The 22784-nt window shown below is 37.7% G+C and overlaps 1 protein-coding gene across 5 annotated transcripts in view; it reads right to left on the minus strand.

Annotated features, from left to right (window-relative positions):
- Nucleotides 1-579: 579 nt before the first annotated feature.
- The window catches only part of TLL1 (tolloid like 1), a 133906-nt gene continuing 111701 nt past the window's right edge, over nucleotides 580-22784 (minus strand). For 2 of the 5 annotated variants that reach the window (XM_042829829.1, XM_042829828.1), the window contains exons 17-21: nucleotides 16834-16959; nucleotides 15345-15472; nucleotides 10505-10718; nucleotides 3473-3723; nucleotides 581-2784 (exon numbers count right to left, since the gene is read on the minus strand). In XM_042829829.1, the coding sequence (XP_042685763.1) occupies nucleotides 2650-2784; nucleotides 3473-3723; nucleotides 10505-10718; nucleotides 15345-15472; nucleotides 16834-16959 (854 nt within the window). In that variant the 3' untranslated portion in view covers nucleotides 581-2649. Of the gene's footprint in view, nucleotides 2785-3472; nucleotides 3724-10504; nucleotides 10719-15344; nucleotides 15473-16833; nucleotides 16960-22784 lie in introns of those variants that run through there. The other 3 variants (XM_042829827.1, XM_042829826.1, XM_042829830.1) reach the window with 3 other exon arrangements.

The raw sequence follows: 22784 nt of genomic DNA on the forward strand, positions 1-22784 counted from the left end.
TCATCAGAATAATCACTAAGAACACCTTCTTCGTTTTCACCACTGTTAAGCACATGGAATCTACAAAGCAAGCAATTAGAGAAGTAAAATTTAACTTTATATTCAAAGTTATGGGAACCTTCTCGTGACTTCTATGTCATAGTGCAAAATAACCCTAAACATACTGTGCTCAAAACTTAGACTTTGATGTGTCACCAGACAACCAGTTTCCACAGGGTCTTGGAAATCTGGTGTTCTTGCCCTCACCTTGTGAGTCTCCAACTATTCCAGTGACACTATTATACGTAGTACACACTTAAAGGGGTGTGAGTGAATCACCAACAAAAAAACCCACTCCAGAAAATAATAATCTTGGTTAGAAGATCTTTAACAACCTGTGATTGTTAAAGTAACCGTGAGGGGGAAAAAATCCCAGATTTAAATATCAGGAAAATTAAAAAAAAAAAAAGTTCAGCAAATAGTACAGAAATTATGCATCAACATTAAGAATATATATTTATTGTTACATGTAGTCTATATGTATAAAAAGTGTTTCTTATATATATGCACAGTAAGTTTCCTAACTGGATTTTGTAGTAAAAGACCTTAAAAAAAATGTACTTCATGTGCAAATACCTGTAATGTGAGCCAAAGAAAAGGCCAGTGGATCAGCATTATAAAAACACAGAAATCATTCAGTTTTAAGTTTCATAAACATAAGCTGTCTGGAAAAGAAAATGGTAAGATGTAAACAGAATACAGGTGTTAAAGCAGTCAAAGACAACTATACAGACGTTTGGTTTTTATTTTTATAAAAAAAGATCAGATTTATTAGTGCCAATGTATGTTCATAATAAGGTAACAGAAACTAAGCTAATCTGAGTAGCAACTTACAAGAAAGGATATCAAAATAGTATTTCTTGTAGAGTGAAACATAATACTTTTAACTTGGTTCTTGCCAGCTAGAAGTCCCATTATCTGTCTATGAAGCCTTTAAAGAAAAGTTGCTACAGTCAAATGGGGTCCTGATAGAACTTGGCACATAAAGAAACAATTCAGTGTTCATCCATACAATACCTCTCACTCCCCTGAAGCAGTCATACATACAATACTTACATAAAGCATATACATTATGACTAAAGCCATGTACGGCCTAAAGCACATAGAATACCTCAGTTCTAAACGTAACATATCTCTACATCAAAAGCAAGTCACTGTGTATTTACAGGCAGATGATCTCATTCTGCAGATGGGGATTTTGCTTGAAGATCCTTCTATTAGCATATGCTAAAATGTCCGAGTCATTGACTTATTTATCAAATTAGAGGTGTATCCACAGGAAGATCTGTCTGATAGTGTGCGAGGATTCTAAGGCAATAGTAGGAGTTGTTCCACAGGACTAGTGCTGCCATTGCAACCTGCCCTCCCTCGGAGCAGCAAAGCCTTCCTTCTCTGGATTCAGCCAGGCATAGTGAGACATTCATGATCTTGCAAGCTGTTGGCTCAAAAGTGTAAAACTTCTTGTTGGTTGTTTTTGTTGTTGCTGCTTTTAATGTTCACGGAATAGCACCATAGGAATTCATGCTTGATAAGAAACAAATCCAGGGTCCACTGTTTTGTTTTGCTTTTTTTGTCATCACAGATACTCTTCCTTTCAGAAAAAAAAAATATATATCTTAAGGAAACCTCCCACTTGGATGCTACTACAGCTTCATTTCTGATTAGCTAAACAAGACAATTAGCTCATTGACAAAGAGGTCCAACGAAATAAAGCTTTGCAGTGGCTCCAAGTGTACTGTTGAAAACAAATTCAGTAGGAGTTTCAGACAAAACTATATCTCATGGATACAGATTTGATTGATGACAGATTTTCATCTCAGTCTATATTCTACGTTCAGTGCAAAATAAGAGCACATCATCAGACATAGCTTACTTAATCAGCAAACCTAACATTTTCAGATGCTTACATTGTTCAACTTCAGTTAACTAGTGATCGGTCAAGCTAATGATGACCAATGTAACAGTTCAGACTTCTCAGTCGTAAGTAAAACAAAATACTCTTTACGTTTCAGAAGTAAGATTTTCCAGTTTCAAAATGCTGATAACCTGATATGACAGACGAGCAGGTAGAAAGTACAGAGCAATGTAGGAAACCTTCCAATTTCATATCTTCTTTCAAGTCTTTATACACACTGTTTGCAGGATATAAAGTTAAAGCAAATAGATATAAGGACAGTATTTTGAGTGCATGACCTGAAACAGCTTTTTTTTTTTCTTTTTTTTTTCCTTTTCTCCTGGACACCATACAGCTGTCAGAAGGAAGAATGTTTTGGAGAGTCACCTCACTTGAACATAATTGAATGTTCACTTATCTATGACAAATGTCAAACCACGAGCAAAAGCTTTCATATTCTCCTGGAAGTGTGCAAAGTCCTTTCACCGCCTTTGCAGAGACAGTCAAGTATGGAGCCTGCACATCACCGTCTCATGTATTCCATGGGGATAGGTATTTATTTTTTTGTCTCTGGTCTTTTAAGTCATCAATTTCAATTGGACTCATAGAAAAACGTTTGTGCTAGTAACTTCAGTTAAATAAAAAAGACATTACTTCCTTTCCACTGTGCATTCTTTTTTGTCTTGCTCTCCTTCTCTTGAATAGAGGTTCTTGTGCTATTTTTTGGTGTGCACACTATCTGGATATTTTATACTTCTGTATCGTATATGGAATCCTTTCTTGTTGATTGTATCATCAGTGTGAAAGTGAAGTAAAAGAGTTTCCCCTGCCGAATAGATTTCTTCTGGTGGCTAAAATAAATTAAAAACAAACAAACAAACAAACAGTAAATAAATCATCTGTTGACCTAAATTCCTAAAAACTGGACACCAGTTTAAATCAAGATATTTGAATTTTTGTCTGCCGGTGGAAGTTCCATCCATTACAATTTTGGGGGGTCATACTAGTATCCAATCTTCCACAATCTTGAGCTCTGGGCCTAAACAGTATCTATCTAAATGCTGTAAACAACTTTTTGAAGCAACAGATGAGTATATTATAAATGCTTTCTGGGTACCTCTTCCCCATAATGTGAGTTCACTCAAATATATGGACTGTGAATGTGTTAATTTTCAATACCAATGCATTTCTCTGTAAGGGAAAATGCTTCCAACTTTTCTAAAGGAACTGACATATGCTCCACTGACAGCGACTTAAAACTTAATGTACTATAACAATACTTTGTTTAATAAATAGGCAAGAATATTTACTGTGGAAAACATTTCAATGAAATGCTTTCAAATGCCATATCTGTCAATTCCTTAAAAAAAAAAAAAAAAAAAAAAAAAAGGGTTAGATAATTTGTTATTTCATATTCATAGATGTTAATCTAGTAACTTAACCTAATCTCTCCTTATCCTTTTCCTTCCTATGCAACTTCCTTCTTTCTATTACTTACTGTGGAAATAAAAAGAAAAGCTTTAGTACTTGATTACTTACCCCAGAACCACAAAATCGACCAAGTCTCATAGCTGTCTTATCGTGACCGTCAAAGAGCTCCACGTAATCATAACCACAGTCGGCCTCTTCTTCAACCTCAAAAGTCTGGAACATTAATTCAACTCGATAGCCACGCTCTGCCACCAGGAGCCAGTCACAGTCTGCCTGAACCGGATAGTTGTTATCACCAAACTGAGCATGTGAGTACAGATCTTTGGGCTTGGTTTCAGCTTTCAACCGACCACCACACTCTGAAAATTAAGGGGGAAGAAGTAGACTAAGCTTATTCTGTGAAAATTATTATTATTTTTTTTTTCCATAATCAGAGGATGCATAGAGTGGAGTACCATCCAGAATGAAGACAGACTCACTATTCCAATTTTTTCCTATCACATCGTTTTCTCTTTTCTTTTCTTTTCAATATCTACAGAGACTTGTGTATGTTTCATACTTTTCAAGTAAAGTACTAAAAGACAGGAAAAACAAAAGTTATAAGGAAAGTGGCACAAAAGGATGAACATTCTTCAGGTAGACACTTGAGAACAAGCCAAAAGCTCTAAGTGGGGTGTCCACCATTCAGTGGCATCAGCCCTTCTGCATGGATTAATGACAGAAGTGGCAGGGACACGACAGCTTTAGCAGATGCAGCTGGTGATCAGCATGAGCTCATGCATTTGCCCTGTCTTACATAAGAGTGTCAGATTTAATCTTCATGCTGTGCTTGGAGAACCAGCTCTTTACTAAACAGCACAACTAACCTTGCTAGCTTGTTTGCTATGTAGTACACGGACAAGTCTTTGCAAAAAGATCCTGGCTTGGAAAAAAACTGCTACAACCAGCGAAAGTCTTGCAGTTGTGAAAGTCTTTCAAGCAACTCCTAAGCTGAAGATCCCTGCCCTATGCCAAATCCAAATTTTCATTATAAAACTTGGTTTTATACACAAGTATAAACATATCTTGCTTTTGAGACTGTTTATAACTACTTAACAGGTTTGTAATTTAAGTAAGACTTTGTGGTGTAGTCCAGAACACTGTTCTTTAGCCAGCTTAAACAAGGAGAACAGACACTGCTGGAAATGCATGGAATAACAGCAAACAAATACAGGTGCTATTTCTCTATCCATTCTTTATTTCATTGGCTATAATTAAAATTTGTTCATTATTGCACATACTGAATGAATTCAATTTTTAAGTTAATTTAAACAAAGGTGCTATGCATTTCCCAATTAAAGTGTCACTACAAGGTAATTTACAAGAAAAAAACCTCACTTTTAAAGTTTACAAGAAATGGGTGGACGCTATTATTTGTAGCTATGAAAATTTCAACACAGCAACATTTAGCTTATGCCTTGGCTTCTTACCAAGAACAGTCCACCCCTTACAATGCCCACAAAACCACCAAGTGCAAGAAACAAAGCCTGAGATTCACAAGTTAACATTTCTTTATAGGTTACTGATCAGACAAGTCTAACTAAATTTTGACTGAATGCAGGTAATAGAAACTGGTTATTTCATTGTAATCCAAAACAAGATGAAAGATTCAAGCATTTCTATGATTTGAAGAGAAAATTTGACTTCAGTGGCACTGACTTCATCCACACTAAAAATGACCAATTGCAATGCTGTACTGAAAGGAATCACACTTAAGCTGGAAAACAATCATAAAATCATAGAATCACCACAGTTGGAAAAGACCTCTAAGATCATTCGGTCCAACCTGTCACCAATATTTCCCCCCTAAATCACATCCCTCAGTACAACACCTAAAAGTTTCCTGAATATCTCCAGGGATGATGACTCCATCCCCTCCCTGGGCACTCCATTCCAGCACCTGAACACTCTTGGAGAAGTACTTCCTAATGTACAACTTGAATCTCCCCTGGCACAACTTGAGACCATTCCCTCTAGTCCTATTGCTAGCTACATGGAAGAAGAGGCTGCCTCTCATGTCACCACAACCTCCCTTTGGATAGCTGTATAAGGTAATAAGGTCTCCCCTGAGCCTCCTCTTTTCCAGACTGAACAATCCCAGCTCCCTCAGCCACTCTTCAGAAGTCTTGTGTTCCAGACCTCTCACCAGCTTTGCTGCCCTTCTCTGAACACACTCCAGGGTCTCAATGCCTTTCCTGTAGTGAGGGGCCCAAAACTGAATGCAGTACTTGAGGTGCAGCCTTAGAAAGACTTCCCTGCTCCTGCTGACAACACTATTTCTGATACAAGCCAGGATGCCATTGGCCTTCTTGGCCACCTGGGCACACCGCTGGCTCATGTTCAGACGAGTGTCAATCAACACCCCTGGGTCCATTTCCTCTACAGAGTCTTCCAGCCACTCTGCCCCAAGCCTTTAACGTTGCCTGGGGTTGCTGAGGCAGCTTCTCCAGGAGAACACTGTGGGAGGCAGTGTAGAAGTAGGCAGCTTTGCTAAAGTCCAGGTAGACTATGTCAACAGCCTTTCCCTCATCCACCAGACAGGTCACCCAATCACAGAAGGAGACCAAGTTGGTCAAGCAAGGACCAGCTCTCATGAACCCATGCTGGCCAGGCCAGATCCCCTTCAAGAGCCATGCGACCTCCCTCAAGATGATCTGCTCCATAACCTCCCTCGCACCAACGCCACGGTGAAAGGCCTGTAGTTTTCTCTATCCTCTTTTCAATCATTCTTGTAAATGGAAGTCACGCTGGCAAGTCTCCAACCCTCCAGTTGACCAGGACCACTGACAGATGATGGAAAGCAGCTTGGTTATCACCTCCACCAGCTCCCTCAGCACCCTCAGGTGGATCCCAGCCAGCCCCTATGGACTTGTGGCACTCCAGGAGGAGCAGTAGGTCTCTGACTGTTTCCACCTGAATCATGGGGAGTTTATTCTTCTCCCCATCTAACATGTCCAGGTCAGGAGGAGAGTACTCCCAGCATATATCAGAGAACTTGAAGTGCCCCCATGAGAACAAAGGCTGACAACAGTGCAACTTCTGCCAGCTGCTTCTACAACGCATCATCTGCCTCTTCATTCTGGTTAGTCATTTTAATTGGGAAATGCATAGAACCTTTGTTTAAAATAGGTTGTAAGACCTCACATAGGTCTTATAATAGACCCTCACACCAGAATGCTTGCCTTGTTGGCCCTGCCCCTGATCCCTACTCCTAGAGACTCAACCTTATCATTCCTGACCCAAGCTCAACATCAACTCACTCTCTAACATAGAGAGCTGCACCACCACCCGTTCTGAAGAGCTTGTAGCCATCCATTGCAGCACTCCAGTCATGGGAGCAATCCCACCATGTTGCTATAATGGCAACTAACTCACTGTTTGCCTGCCACACAACGGCATCCATCTCCTCCTGTCTGTAGTCCATGTTGTGTGCATTGGTTTAGATGCACTTCTGCTGAGCCCCGTGCCTCACCCCCAGTCCTGTCACTGTTCCCTTAGGCTCATCTCTAATAGGCCTGGTTTTATTCCTTTCCACCTTCATACCTACTTTAAAGCCCTCTCAATGAGCCCTGCCAGCTGCTGGGCTAGGATCTGTTTTCCCTTTTGAGACTTGCAAGACCCATCTGCAGCCATCAGGGCAGGTGCCAGGTAATGATGACAATAATGAGCAAATCATTATTTTTTTTTAAATGTGTTTTTTCTTAGCAAGCGAATGAAAGAGTCCAAACAGGAAATACGAATAATGTAAGTAATCTAATCAGTTTATGCATGGTCTACTATTGAATCTCATTTTTTAAAATCCTACTTTAAAAGACATAAAAGGCACATATTAAAGAAAACATGCAAAATGAGATAGTTCAACCATTTATTTCTCGTTGTTACTCTCACTAACTGATTATTTTTTCCTTTTTTCAGTATTTGATTTCATTTACGTTTTTATGACTTCGTTTTCTCAACTGGAGTGTTGCCAACGCTAAGAACATCTCCCTGCTTCAGACACAGAACAGCTGCTAAAGAAGAAAATGTTTAATGAACTGTCTGCATTGTTTCCTTCTTTTTGTTACAGTGGACATGACTTTAAAGGAAAGCTGTTGCCATACCAGCAACTGCAAAAAATGGCTATTCCCTTTCATAGAATGGTTTGGGTTGGCACAGACCTTAATGATCTTCTAGTTCCAATCACGTGCCGCAGGCAGATGTGCTTCTCACTAGACCAGGTTGCCCAAAGAAATCCTTATCCAACCAGGGAGCGAGCATCCATTGCTTCTCTGGGCAGCCTGTGCCAGTGACTCATCAAGATCTGAGTAAAAAAACTTCTGAATATGTAAAAGCCGTCACTCCTTTTCCTACCACTGCATTCCCTGACAAAAAGTCCCTCTCTAGCTTTTCCTGCAGGTCCCTTTAAGGTCCTGAAAGGCCTACAGATCTCCCCAGTGCCTTCTCCAGTCTGAACGACGCCAAATTTCTCATTCTCTCTTCATAGAGAGCCCTCCTCTTCAGCCCTCTGATCATTCCTGTTGCCTTCTCTGGACTCTCTCTACCATGTCCTTCATATTTTGGGGGCCCCCACAGCAGAACACGTTTCCTCTGCCCTTCTCCCATGGACTATAGCCTTTTACTGTTTTAGAATAAAATATCCTAAAAGTCCCATTTTAGAAATTCAAAGTTTATTTTTTCTTTCCTTAAGGACTAAGTTGTACTTTCAAAAGACTACTTTCGCAGTGCTGATTTAGCCTGTATGACACAGACTATGATGGGGTTACATCAGAGGGCAATGCCAGACAGCTGGGTTTAGTCTAGGTACCATTACCTATACTGGTCATCAAAGAGTTTTGCAGGTGTATCTGTTGTGCTGTAAAGGCAATGTACATATCTGATTGCACACAAATATGTCTGACCTGTAAGGTATTATTTTTATAATAGCTTTACATGAGAGATTTTTTTCTAGATCAGTTAAGAAACAAGAAGACTTGAGGTATTTCTTGAGGTCTTTTAGGTTCTCTCAGACTTCTTACAATGACAACAGAAAACAGAGCAGTTGTCTCTTGACTGACAAGCTGCATAGATGGGAAAAGGTTTAAGCTTAAAACCCACTACCTCCCACTCCACCTGAACAAGTGAAACAAGAATATAAGTTAGATACAGCACTGCCATACTGAATTCTCAAAGCCATTCTAGTAGCGAATTAAAAGGTTAAACTCAGAGATATCTAAGATACCTGGATTTGTTCCAGGGTTGGCAGATAAGAATAGGACCCACAACAGATCTGGAACCTCCTGCAACAGCTGCTTGTGACCAGGTAACATAAACAAAGCTGTCTAGAAGGGATATCCAGGTGTTTAAGCAACCAAATCACTCCTTAATCAGTGATCTTTAATTTTCTGTTGGGAGGAATTTTATGAATTCCTTCCTAATGAATTTCCCTTCTACGTTACGTTTCAAAAACAGTACTTAGTAAGTTTTGCTCTACCTGAGGAAAGTCTTTTTATTCAATCTATTTTTTGATTCTTTATTGCTGCTAGATAGTTCTATCCAGAAAAGCATAAGAAAATAAAATCCATAGTTTAAACACTTGTTTGATTCATTAATGAATGTGTCCAAAGCATGCAGATAATATTCCTATGGAACAACTGTTTTGGCCTCAAAGCTACAAGATCTAAGCTGTCTCTCATTCAGGCGGTTCACCAAAGCTTGTATTAATGACATGCTGTTCAACCTAATGAGCATTTTGTACAACAGCAGACCAGAGAAACAAATGTCCTGGTTCTGCTTTACGAGGCAAACTTCATAATTTTTACAGCACTCTTAAAAACTGGACAGATTTCATTCTCCAGACTTTCTCAGAAGAGCACTATTATGCTTGCTCAGACAGTTTTTACAGTTAAGGCATTAAAAAGTCAGCACTTACATTTGGTAGTTTCACACCAGCTGTTCCTAACAAGACTTCTGACCTCTAATTACTTACCTCCTGGTAATTTAACAAATGAGTAATTGTTACCATTTCTTTCTAGTTTTCTGCTGAAGGGTTACTCAGGTAGGGAATGCTAACAAAGATGTTTGTAAAAAGGCTTTTCAACAAGAAAAAACATAAATTGAATGACAGGCACTTAAGCTTTTCCCTTTTCAGGCCCAGATCATGATAAGTAAAAACAGTGCATACGCTGTCTCCTACTGCTTTTCTCTGAAAATTGAATTAATACAGGTTTAGAATTATTCTTAACGAAGGAAAAAAAAAAAAAAAAGAGAGAGAGAAAATGTTAATGCTGCTATACGAGGAATTTTCAGTCAATCACTGCACGTCGAGAAAAAAGTAAAAGGAAAGGAAAAGGAGGTAGGGAAAGCGAAAATACAAAGAAACAAATAAAACACAAAAAAATCAACCCTGTTTTACAGCAGGCAGTGGAAGTTCAGAGATTCAGCACTAGGGGCCACTGTAAGACAGACAACGCCAGCAAAATCACTCACACACATTGAAAATGCCCTTATCTATTAATGCAATTGCGTTTTCAATTTCAGTGATTTCTGACCGACAACAAAATTAAACGGTAAATGGGAAGGAAATGACTCTCCCAAACTCTCTAGGCAATTTTTGGTATTGTTTTTCCTACTCTTCTTTTGCTTGTCTTTCCCTTTATAGCTCTGCAGGAAAGTAATAGCTGTTTATACAAAGCCCAGGCTCTTGTTTAAGTTAGAACAAAAAGTAATAGAGGTGCATCACATGCCTCAGTGAAGTACGGCCATTTAAAATACAATGAAAAGCTATTGAAAATTAATAAACTAATGAATCCTGTGAAATATCTCTTAGACAAACTTATTTATATCAGTCTTGCTTAAAAATCTTTTAATCATTTCCTTAGAAAACTGAAAGAGAAAGCAAGAAGGAAAAAAAGAAAAAATGGGAGACAAAAAGAGAGAAAGAAATGTCTAAAATACTAGAGATTGTTTTCTGCAATCTCCAATTTTTCCTACTGTTTCGTTAGGTTTTTTGTAACACTGTGTTATCTTTGAAATCATCCTGTTCCTATAAAAAGAAATGCTTGAATATCTTCCACTAAAGAATGAAAGGGAAGTTATTAGTAAGCCACATCCTGATATTCTGACCTGTAGAGTGTGTTGCTTGGAAGCCTTTCCTTTGAACTGATGCATCAGAAATAAAGCGGAGAAACATTTTGTTTCCAGTAGCAATGAGAGGCTCTGGTATCTTACTGCCACATAAACGTCCCAGAATTGGCGATTTTTCACTTTCACCATCAAACACTTCCAAGTGGTCATAGGCGCATTCTTGATGTTGTTCTATCTCAAATTCATTGAAAGTCTGGGGAAAAAGAAGCAAAATGAGTCAACGCAGTATTTACAAGGTACATATGTAGTGCTGGCATACTGTTTCAGAACACAAAGTAGAAACAACAGATTATAGCATTACTGCTCCTACAACTCCATAGGTCAGAATCACATCTTTCCAGCCAATGAATATCTGTTTTAAATCTAGACAACTGTGGCCTTTCTTTAGAGTAACTACTCTTTATAGGATTATTCCAAATTTCACAGAACATTTGAAACAGAGCAAAAAGCAGGAAGTCTTTTGGTGCCTCAGATAAATGAGGCCTTGGAGCATCTGTGAACCATAATACGTTTCTTTTTTTCTTAACCTCGCTTCACAACTGAAGTCTTTGAGAATGACCTTTCCACATGCCTGGTTATATGTGATAATTTTAATTCCTCATCTATTATTAATGATGGAATTTCTATTATTACTACACTAACAATACTTCAAGCTGCATCCTTCGTGCTAACATCACATTTTTGCTAGTGCAACTACGAAAAATGGGAAAATTATTTTGATTAGATTTATTATATATGAAGAGTTAAACATTTCAGCAGACTACTTTACTTTCTTCAGCTCCCCCATGATTCAGATTACTGCAACAGTCTGAACACAATGATAACAAACTACTTCATTTCAAATCTATGATGTTTCTTCTACACTTCGAAACATTTGTTTTAATTTCTGACTTCCTAGGGATTCTCACAGTCTCTATGAATGCTCGAGGAAGCTCGTCAGGAGAAATTCAGTTCTATTAAAAAACGCAAATTGTGGGCCATTTGAAATAGAGCCTGAGCAACAATCTCATAAAAATTTCTGCAATTGAGACTTCTAACAGCATCTAAACAAAGGCATTTCCCAAATGTGTATGTTGCACCCTACAGAAACTGTTAAAGCACAGAAAAGTAACAGTTGCTTTTCAAACAAGGAAGAGTGTCTTCCAAGACTGAACAAGTGGCAATAAATTTACGTTCAGAGAACGTCTAAAAGACTTCAGATATGGCTTTTTGACCAGGGCCAAGTATGAACCTGATTAAAACGCTGGTACTTTCGCCTCTCTTACTGAGAATGTAATACACATACACATATTTGTTAATTTTTTTTTTTTTTTTTTTTTTTTACAAATAAACTACTGTTCAAGGCAGAATTGAAAATATGAAAACACAAAGTAAAAGTGCTCTTGTGAGTACTCACACAGCTGAGTAATCACATAGCTACAAAACAAACAGACAAAAAATACCAAACAACGAAGAAGTTACATAAAAATACAAAACAAAACAAAAAATCTCCTGCCAGTTACTGAACAAATATCATAATTAAGCATTGTACTTAACACACCAAAGGAAATCCAACCTACAGAGTTCCATGTGGAATCCAGCCAATACAAAATGTGGTAATTTATATTCAACAGCTGATATAAAAGATATATCAACTGATAACATATAAAGCCCTTTGCCCAAAGAGCCAGAATAATAAAATAGTACTTAAGTTGCTTTGAAAGCAATGCCTCCTATTTATTTCCATGGAAACTGCAACAGATACAAAGAACACAATAGCACCATTTGATAGAGCAAGTTCTCAGCTACAAAACAGGATTTTTCAACATAGCTGCCACCATTAGCTGTAGCCCCAGAGATGAACAAGATCCTGCATGCCACTCTTGTAAAAACCTGCATGGCCATCCACAACAGGGCTTGTGTTCACATCGCTGTCACCACTGCAGAAACACAGCACTCACTGCCTCACTGTGCTCACATCCACTGTTTGGTCTCCACAAACATTCAGTAAGTGCAGATGAATGTCAATAGATGCCATTTTTTCCTCGTGGAAAATTCAGTTCCTTTGCTTCACACACCCTCCCACGTCAGACATCGTTTGTCAGACTGCTCTTCTGCTGCCTCTGTCACACAGTAACATGTAATGGAATATTGGCAGGAAAGTTCAACCTCTACTGCCGTAACACTGACATCTGCCTCTGATGTCATGAGCCACCGTTTCAAAACAGGAGGCATTAGTTTTGGAGCAGCCTTCATATTTTCAGTTTGTGAAAAGTGGAAAGTTGAACGAAACAGTAGACATTGGTTCACAGCACAGGAAACTCAGTGTTTTCTATTAAGGGAACAAAACTGTAGAAGCAGTGAAAACAGCTGTACAGCAGTTCCTCCTGCTGCTCCTACTTCTATAATGCCAAGTATGTGCAATCGTTTATGCCCAATAAAATTAAAAAAAAAAAACAAACAACAAAACAAAACAAGTGAGACTAACTGTAAAGGAGTTATTTAAATACAGAATTGAGAGAAGCCAATTTTCAGTCAGTGAAAGCAACAGTGGGAGCAACAGACGCGATCCAGTTTCCTATTTTTTTTTTAGTTTATCTACTTCTGATCAGCACAAATGTATCACTCGCTAGAAAAAAACTTCTCACCATGAACTTTAAGAAATGTCTATTATTTTCCATTTTTTTTTCTTTCCAATTAACACTGCAATTCCTAAATCACAAGGAAGACAGTGTATCTTATGCTGAATCCCACAAAGGAAAACAGAAAACATTTGTACATCTGTGCCGTCTAGTTCTTAAATCTAGAAATTATAAGTGGAATCAAAGAAAATGTATTTAAAAGGAAACTCAAGTCTAATATTTCTAAGCATTCTGAGAGAATCTGCTTCTTTTTTCAGAGGTTAGTTCCTAGCTACGGACTATGAAGAGGCTTGTAAGAACTAACACGAACTTCTCTACTATTTAGTGTCAGCAGTGTTCACAAATAACTTACTAAATTTGGAAATATAATTAAATCACACCTAGACTTTCCAGGGACAAGCACTTTTGAATATCTATTCCTCCAGCACTACAGTCCCCACTTTGGTTGTCTTATTAGTGGGAATGGTACTCAGAAGTGTTACGTACAGTTTCCGAACAGCCAGCCTTTCTATCTATCCGTAGCACTTACTGGGTTGATATGTTGGTGGCACTTACAGACAGCTGCCTGAATGGGACACTTCAGTCTGTCTCTTATAAACATCCGGCTGATTAACCTAAGAAAATTTCTCTCTGATACAGCTTTTTTCAAAGCCATCTTTATCTGCACGTTTCATTTAAAAATTCAGAAGTGCAATTCTTTTTTTTTTTTTTGTCTTCTTAATTACACCAAATGCTTAACTCTACCCTTCTCAGGAAGAGACTTCAGTGATTATCAGAGTGAGAACAATCAGAAGTGATTAGTTTATGCGCAGACAGACCCCTCAGAAAATGAAACAGCCTCACAATTCACATGGTTTGTCAGCATAATGAAATCAATTCTCTCCTTGTTTAATTAGTTTAAGTAAACCGCAAGGAATAAACTTGAATACAGCATGGAAGCCCAAGAAAATTTTTTTTTTATCTATAGTGGAAGTATTGCTTTAATAATATTAATATGGCATTTTGCTGCACTGGACAGATTTCAAAGATCATACACATGCAGAATTCAGTAGGCTGACACTACTGGCCATAGAAAAGTGGATTTCAGGTTCTAAATCATGGGGCTATTTTTTAAAATTGTATTTCACAAAATTTAGTAAAAAAATCAGTAAAATTCTGGTTTTTTTTTTTTTTTTTTTTTTTTTTTTTTTTTTTTTCCTCAAAATTCACTGGCAAAAGATCATTTTAAATACCTTTCTTTTAGAAAAGTATGGAAAAAAGATTTTTACAGCAACATGCCCCTGCAAATGTCTGACTGGCTTCTGCTTATGCAGACGGGATGAAGTGCTGATCAGAGTTGGCAGTAAGGAAGGACATCTGAAACAAAAACCTGTTTTTCACCCTTAGGACGAACAGATCATGCACTGCTTGTTCCACACCTCCTACTCCGCAGGAACATACTAAAATTTTTAATTCTGGAGATCTGGAATCAACAAATGACCACACATCAGCACCAGTAACAAGGGGTTATGGCTGTGGTTAAGGTCAGGAGTTATGAGGTGGCAATATCCCATTCAGCCCCGTAACAATTTAGGCTACTGCTTCTACTTTCTTACAGCAGAGATACATCTCTTCTTTGGTTTCCTCGCTCCAAAATTTCTGATACATCAATTTCTCTCTCCTTCCATCTAACACATTCACATTGCTGAGACCTTCAGGACAAAGCCTGCGCATGTCAGCACTGCCCAGGGAGGTGCTGGAGTCACTGACTATGGAGGTGTATGAGGAACGTTTGGATGTTGTGTTGAGGATGTTTGGACGTTATGTGGTTTAGTGAGAACAATTGGTGATGGGTGGATGGTTCGATTGGGTGATCCTGTGGGTCTTTTCCAACCTTGGTGATTCTATGAGTCTTTCTCCTGAGTATTACTGTAGCACGTCTGTTTATTGCTTTAATACCTGTGAGAAGGACTCTGCTTACTCATTCTAATAGCATTTCTTCAGAACTAAAAAGCCCTATTTAGGATGAGTGAAAGATGTGCAACAATGGGACGAATTCCTTCACTGCTGAACTAAGGAATCATTTGCTACAAGTACTGTAGAGAGCTACAGGGTTCACCCCTAAGTACCCTGGGCTGAAAAAGCCCTGCGGCTGAGCTCAGAGCAGATAAGCCCTATGGACAGGTCCATGGCACTGGCTTTGTGCAGTTGCTACTCACCAATTTGACTCTCTGCCCAGGGGTGGCACTGATTTCCCAGGTGCACTCCTTTCTGCTGGGATACTTGTCGGGCCAGTTGGGACTCGTAATGATGCCATTGGGACTGTGGATCTTCTGTTCACACTCAGCTGTGCCAATATAAGAGCATCAATTAGTCTGGGAGTTCTCTATTCAGAGGTAGCCAGAAAAGTACACTGTTTATCAGGTGACCCACTGAACTGAAAGATCATTAGGAACATAGCTAAACACCCTCCCAAGTGTGAAGGACCACATTCCTCCTCTTTGACAAACACTATATGGCAATTAACCTAGCATGCTTTGATTTGTGAAACATATACTATTGTTTACAATGGATTACTTGTTTAATGTAAATATATAAATACATACAAACTGTGCATTAAAATACAGTCAAATATTCTAATCTTTCCCCTGTTCCACTTGCAAATAAGTATGAAAATCCACATAGGATATCTTGCCAATACAACATGAAATGATATTTCTTGAACAACGTAGTTTTCTTCTCTCAAGTTTTCATACTGCAAGCACAGAGGAATCAGCTAAACAACCTAAAACATGGTTTCTGGGGAAAAGTATATAACTGCTAAGTCTGAATTCTTACTATGTACCAAGAACAGCTGTGTCTTTCCTATCAAAACTGAATTCAGAAGTGCCTCTCTCAATAAATAAAATACCTACCACATGAAGAAGGCAAGCAAAAAACACCTGCTTGGTTTTTTGTACTGTTTTCTTAAACAACCTCAGGTTTCTTTATAAATATAAGAGAATTATTTAACAAGAATCTTTTAGAAGAGGCTAGCATAATTCCAAAATCAGGGGTAAGACAAGTGATTCACAAAGGAGCTAGAAAACAATCTTGAAAAATTACAGAGGCTCGTAGGATATTACACACTTTTGCAGATCATCTAAATGGTACTTAAGTCACCAAGCCTACTGTTTGCTTGGAGGTAGTCACAACTTTAGACAGAAAATAGGAAGAAAGAGGTGTAGAGACTTGACTGGAGTTTAGATTGTCTGAATATGTCCCCCCAGAATAAAACCTGAACAGTGTCTCATGAAGGCAGATACAATGCCAGCCTAAATGTGAGGAGGCTCACAGCCAGTGATGGAAGCAAATGACAACTTCACCAGGCTCCTCTTCAAAAACTCCGTCTGTTTTGTACTGCTTTAGATTAATATCCTGTCACAGCTCTAAATGCTCTACACTTCACGGTACTACTACAAGTAGCATTTCCTGCTGAAGTCGAGTGGTCAATAATTCCTAATTTTCTAAACTTCTGGAACCTCAAACTGAAACACGCACAAGTGCTAGGGATGGAGGAAGTGCGGGAACAGGGGAAAGGGATTGTTTCACCCAAATATCTAAGACTGCAAGACAACATCTATTTTTTTTTTTCCCCCTGGAAGGATTGCTGCAAAGATCTTGCTGAAAGAACTGTATAATCTACTGTCCAAATACCGTAGAACTTACCCTCCTTGCAGTCATGCTTGTTTTCATGCAGCACAAATCCATTCCGGCACTGGCAAACGTAGCTTCCTACCGTGTTGATGCACTCGTGCTGGCAACCACCATTGTCCTTTGAACACTCATCCTTGTCTAAGAAATACACAAGAATGGGTGAGCAGGCAGAAAAAGAGCTTCTCCTCAAAAACAAAAGGGTTTAGCATAGACTTTGAGATCACAAGAGGATAAACTAAGGCACAGTCATTCTTCTCAGTTTTGTGCTAACTTACTTCTACCTGCTTATTGCTCAGCCTACACCATGGCTCAGATATTCTGCCTCATCTTTCTTAGAAGTGAGGGACAGATCACTGGGAAGGGGAACACTAATAATCAAACAAGCTGCGTCAAAGGAGACAGTTACCAGCATTTACTCCTTCAACTGGTCTAGCTGGCAAAGATTTCATAAATATTTAATCCAGAACTTTATTTTGATAAAAAACAGGAGTGCAATTTATGACCAACACAAAATATTCCAGCTCTATGCAAATTCCACAATTTAACAGTGGCGTGTTGAAAGGCAGACAGAGGCCAAAGAAGGCTTCCAGCTCTGCACATTTAAGATGTAAGAAAAGAATGACTTAACATAAACTTTCTGAATAAGTTGCTTTTTCTTTCCAGCAGAGTGGCAGTGTGCTTTACTTTAAATGAACCTGGGCATTACAGAATATCTTGAAAAGGAAAACATTTCATTGAAAAGCATACAAAAGAAACTGGCATTAATTATTTCAAGGAGGTCTACAATATAGCATGCAGTTCTGTTTATTAACATATAATCCCTAAAAAGAGCTTTTAGTGTGTTAGAAGTGAAGCAGAGAGTAGGGGAGGAAATATGACCTGCATTAAACAGCTAAAAATTCATGGAAAAAAGCCAAACTAGATTAACAGGCTGTCATTCTAGAAAGAGGCCTCAGCTGCCACCCTTCTATGTCATTCAGCTGTTGTCATTTCAGTTGAGGCCAGTCCATTTGAGACAGGGAGACTGCTCTGGACGTGTTCATACATACATATGTATATATATACACACACACACATGTATATAGACATGGTTATATACATTTATATACATATGTATACACACTAGTATAAAACCTGACCAATAAAAATATAAACAATATTATTATGTGAGTGTGTGTATATACACGAATGTTTACATACAGCTGCATCTTACAGACTCTGCCATTTCAACATACAAAACAGAAGAGGCAAATGTGCAAAGGAATAATGGTCATTTCAGATGTCCATTTATTGCAAGGCTGGAATGCATAGTATGTGTTCCCTTCAGCCTCATGTGCCTTGGAAAGCAACAGTAATTGTTATCTCTGAACAAGTTAACATGTGATGCTTCAGACTTCATTAGGCACACTAAGAATTTCTACAGATTACAAACATTATAGATAATTTAAGTCTCTTCTGTCATCTTACGCATTTTCCTCAGTTTTACTGTTGCTTGTATTCAGTAAGACAACAAAGTAAATCTGCATTATAATTACACAGACATCAGCTTTATCTGCCAAAATATATGCAACACTTGACTAATCAACTTGAAAATATTTCAGTGAAAAGTCAATTTCTACTTCTAATACAGAATGATGATGCGGAGAAATCCTTTCAGTCTAACCTAAGCATCTACTGCATTTTTTTGCCCTGTAAATCTCAAATCTGTTTACACTGAAAGACTCTGAAAGCTTTCTGTAGATGTGAAACAGCAAAAAAATTATGTTGATCCCAGAGTCACACATCCAAAGCCTGGTATCGGTGGTCACGTTGATGACGAAAGAAGCATAAAAGCCTTTACAATATACTGTTTATGCACCTTGCAATTCAAGTCTCAAATGGAGGGAGTAAATGTACTTCATTTCAAACAAAAGTTTTTATCTTTCATCCTTGCAAAACCAAGTGCTATTGTAAATTAATTCCATGTTGTGAGTGAAGAATAGTAACAAGCAAATGAGAAATAAAATGTATTATGAAGAAAACTTTTCAATATTTCCCCACCTAAGTATTAGTTTACAGTTTTCTACCAAAATAACACAATAAATGGAAGGCAAGCTCAAAATGCATTCAACTTTGATTTTCCAGTACATAGTAAGCATGGAAATTCTCAGTGAAAGCCCTCTCCATTTTCACCTTCCATCAAACTGTGAAAATAGAGAAAAGTATTTTAACATTAAAGAGTCTCTGTAGTTTGTAAAACAATCTATTAGAGACAAGTGCATAAGAAAACAGTCCCAAATTGGACTTCTTCCGAGATGAAACTGATATAAAACCGTGGACAGAAGGTAGAAAAGAGAAGCTTTCGTACATATCTGAACTACAATAATTATTTGTAGACGGTTAATCAAGGATGCAACTGTTGAACAAGCTTTCCTCACGCTTCATAATTCGGAACAGATTTTCTGTCAGATTGATTGCCCAGTTTTAAAAATTCATGAGAAAAAAAAAAAAACAAAAAAAAAACCAACAAAAAAACGATTAGTCTGTATTAGTTATAGGAACAAATGTTTTGCCATGTAAAAACAAAGCCATTTGTTATGCTGACAGATGGAAATGAGTTTCCCCGGTTCTGAATGGATACTTTCTTTCTTCTCTCATTTCAGTACTCAGAATAGGGAAAGATCCATTCCCAACAAAATGTTAGACTGAAATCATTCAGAGGACAAATGGTCGTACCTCTGAGACCATCAGAGGCCACCAGTCTGTGAATAATACGTACTCGGCCTGAAGGGACCTGTACCAAGTCCTTGCAAGATTCGAAAACAAAAATTTTCTCTTTGCAGGTAGTTTTCTTGTCTGTGGAAAAAAAGGTACCAGGATGGCACCAGAGATGAGTTTGTGCTCCAGAACAAATCTACTCAAGGCTAGAAAACATCCTAGCTTTCTCTTTTTAACTGATCAGTGAATCATCAACCAAGAAAAAGATGTCCCCAAAATCATTTCTGTATTACATCAATCACCACACCTTGAATGGTCACGTGAAAAATTTTGTGCATTTAAAACTCTAAAATTAGTGATAAATGGAAGCAGTTTAATGACATTATGACAAGGTATTAAATGTACCACTAAATAAAGACTGATTTAAAGAAATTATCAGGATAGATCATAAGAAAAAACACAGAAAAGAAGATATTTTTTAACATTCTATTATGTATTTCCTTTCACTCCTCTATTAGAGGAGAATAGCTTACTGTCCTCCACCAACAGCAGAAGAAGAGAGAGAGCAAAAGAAAGGACAGAAGAGAGGAAGGTGGAAGCGAAACAAACACACACACACACCCCCAAAAAAACCATCCCAAAACAGTGCACACACCTTGTTTCTGGAAGCTTTTAGTTTAGAAGCCAATTCCAAAACATTTTTGCAGAAGTATTAAAAAATGAATGTCACAACTCCCTAGTTTCTCCTCCACACCCAGGAAACTGGATTATAATCATAGAACATTCTCTCTGTTGGTTAGGTGGATGCTGCAATGGCTACCAACTAAGCTTTTTTTCAGATCTGTCTGACCAAATGTGAATTCTACAGAATGTTAAAAAAAAAAAAAAAAAAATTCTCACTTTCCCATAGCACCTGGCTGGCTGTTAACACCATTTTGCAGCCAAATAAGCAATTATATGTCTTCTTATATCAACAAAAATAGCTTCCTAGCGCAGGTCATTTTTATGCCCTGTGTCACTGTTTGCTTTCACAGTTTATCGCATTGGTTTTCAATCACCCAAAAACTGCTTTCTGTCATCTGAGCTGGAGCTCAGCCATATTTCCTCAACTATAGCTGTGGTTGCAGAATTCATCACTGAAAGAGTTGCAAAAAACTTTCTTAGTTGTGCTTGAGGAACACATCACTGTTCTAAATCTTCATTGTTTCATTTATCTAACTCCCTTTTGCTGAGCATTCTGGAGTGAACAGACTGCAAGACGCAGTGTTTAACTCATTACTGATTCTTTTTCATGAGGTATGGTTTTACAACTAAATGTTTACAAATAGTTATTGTCTTCTAGTAAGCATCCTGAACACTAATAACTAACATTAAGTATTTATCTGTAGATTACATTCTAAATGTACTTCTTTCTGACGACAAGCTTAAAAAGAGGCAGAAAAGAACCACAAGGTCAGCTGAACAGTGATGAGCTATTAACTCCCAAAAGTCTGAATACACAAGATGAAGTCTCAAGTCCATGCTTAATTAATGGATGATTAGCATATTATATTTATATTAAGGAATTCAGTGGTAAGAAAACGATATCATTTTCCGACAGCGGGAAGAATTGTGTCCAGTGAATTACTGCGAGATTAAAGCCTTTTGTTCGAGCTTTAAGTTCAAAATTTGACTTGTCTTAAGTATTACAAAGTTTCTGTTTTGATCAAGAAATCAAAGGTAACATGTAAGAATAAAAGAAGTGATAAACAGAAAAGCTGAGGAAGAATAAAAAGAAAACACAGAGCTGTTGAACTTGTGAAACGAAAGCAGAGATTGCAGCAGAAATGCACTGTGAAGCATTCAGCACATTTGTATATTTACGACTCAAAGACTATTTACATGAGACTACATTTCTTTGAAGAGGATTAAATATACTCTATACTCAGCTATTTCTATTCATTAAGAAAACAAAAACGAACACATTAGTTTAGACTTAGCCCTGGCTGATGGATTTATTCTGCTGATCAGTGGAAACATTTAAAACTTATCATTTTTAGTTAAGTAAGAAAAATCCGTTTTCAACCAGGGACAAAAAGACAGTATTTCATTCAAAACTGAAACAGATTTGAAGGATTACAGCATGATGCTTTGAACTGCATGAACTACAGCCCAATCATTCCCAAACATACAGCAGTTACCTGAGTTCTTTCTACAACACATTCATAATGTGAATTATATAAACAATAAAAAAAGCTTAAAAAGCAACAAAAAGAAAAAAACATCAAAAAAAAGTGAAGACAGAAATTTAACTGAATTTGCATGCGTCATGTTCATGAATTTGCATGTGTTGTGTTCATGAATTTGCATGTGCCATGTTCATCACAGACACAAACCATAATTCCTGAACTACAATGCTTACAAATTTCAGAGCTATAATTGTCAAGCTTATCTGCCATAACTTTATAGATTCTGAACTATGTAATAAAAGCCATTTTTAGAACTGGAACACCAATATTTAACTGCAAAAATATTTATTGCAAAAAGTCATACTAAGTGACAATGCCTGCTGGCACTCCTAGGTCTCCATGAATTGAATAGTTGTATAAAATCTTCTGTGAGGAAGCTCTGGTGTGTGCTTGTACGTATGAACTGCAAGTACTGAGCAAACCCTGATAGTCTCTTATAAATGCAAAGTACCATTTTAAAACTACATAAAAGGTAATACTACATGCAAAGACAGATCTGAATGAATGTGACGACAGAAATGACAGAACTAGGAGAAAATTATATTCTCAAAAGCTCATTTCTTCATATGAGAGAAATCCCATTTTTCCATCGTGCATTACTGCTTTTCAAATAAATAAATAAACAATCTAAGTCATAAGGGGAAACACTGGAAGTTTTGTTGTCTTTCGAGACATTTACTTTCCCCACTTTCCACTCCTTGTACTTCCCTATGCCTCAGATGGCATGCTGATTCACATTACCTTACTTTGTCATAGTCCTTATTAGAGCTAACCAGTGCAATACCACTTACATGACAGCTTTGCTAAAGCATTTTAGTGAACAAACCCTAATAATGGTGACTGGTAACACATTTTATTACATGCTGAAAATAATCAGAATTTTTCAGATTCAAATTTTCAACAGCTACAAGAAAAAAAAAGAAAAAAAGGTGACAAAATGCAAATCCCAGATGCTTCTGGATTGCTTCCAGAGTTTTCAGAGAGGGAACTGCTTTGTTATTTTGTTTTACATGACATAACATACGCATGCATACGTGT

This window comes from Centrocercus urophasianus, unplaced genomic scaffold, assembly GCF_019232065.1.
Source record: "Centrocercus urophasianus isolate 14NV4802_14NV808 unplaced genomic scaffold, USGS_Curo_1.0 seq_32, whole genome shotgun sequence".
Classification (NCBI taxonomy): domain Eukaryota; kingdom Metazoa; phylum Chordata; class Aves; order Galliformes; family Phasianidae; genus Centrocercus; species Centrocercus urophasianus.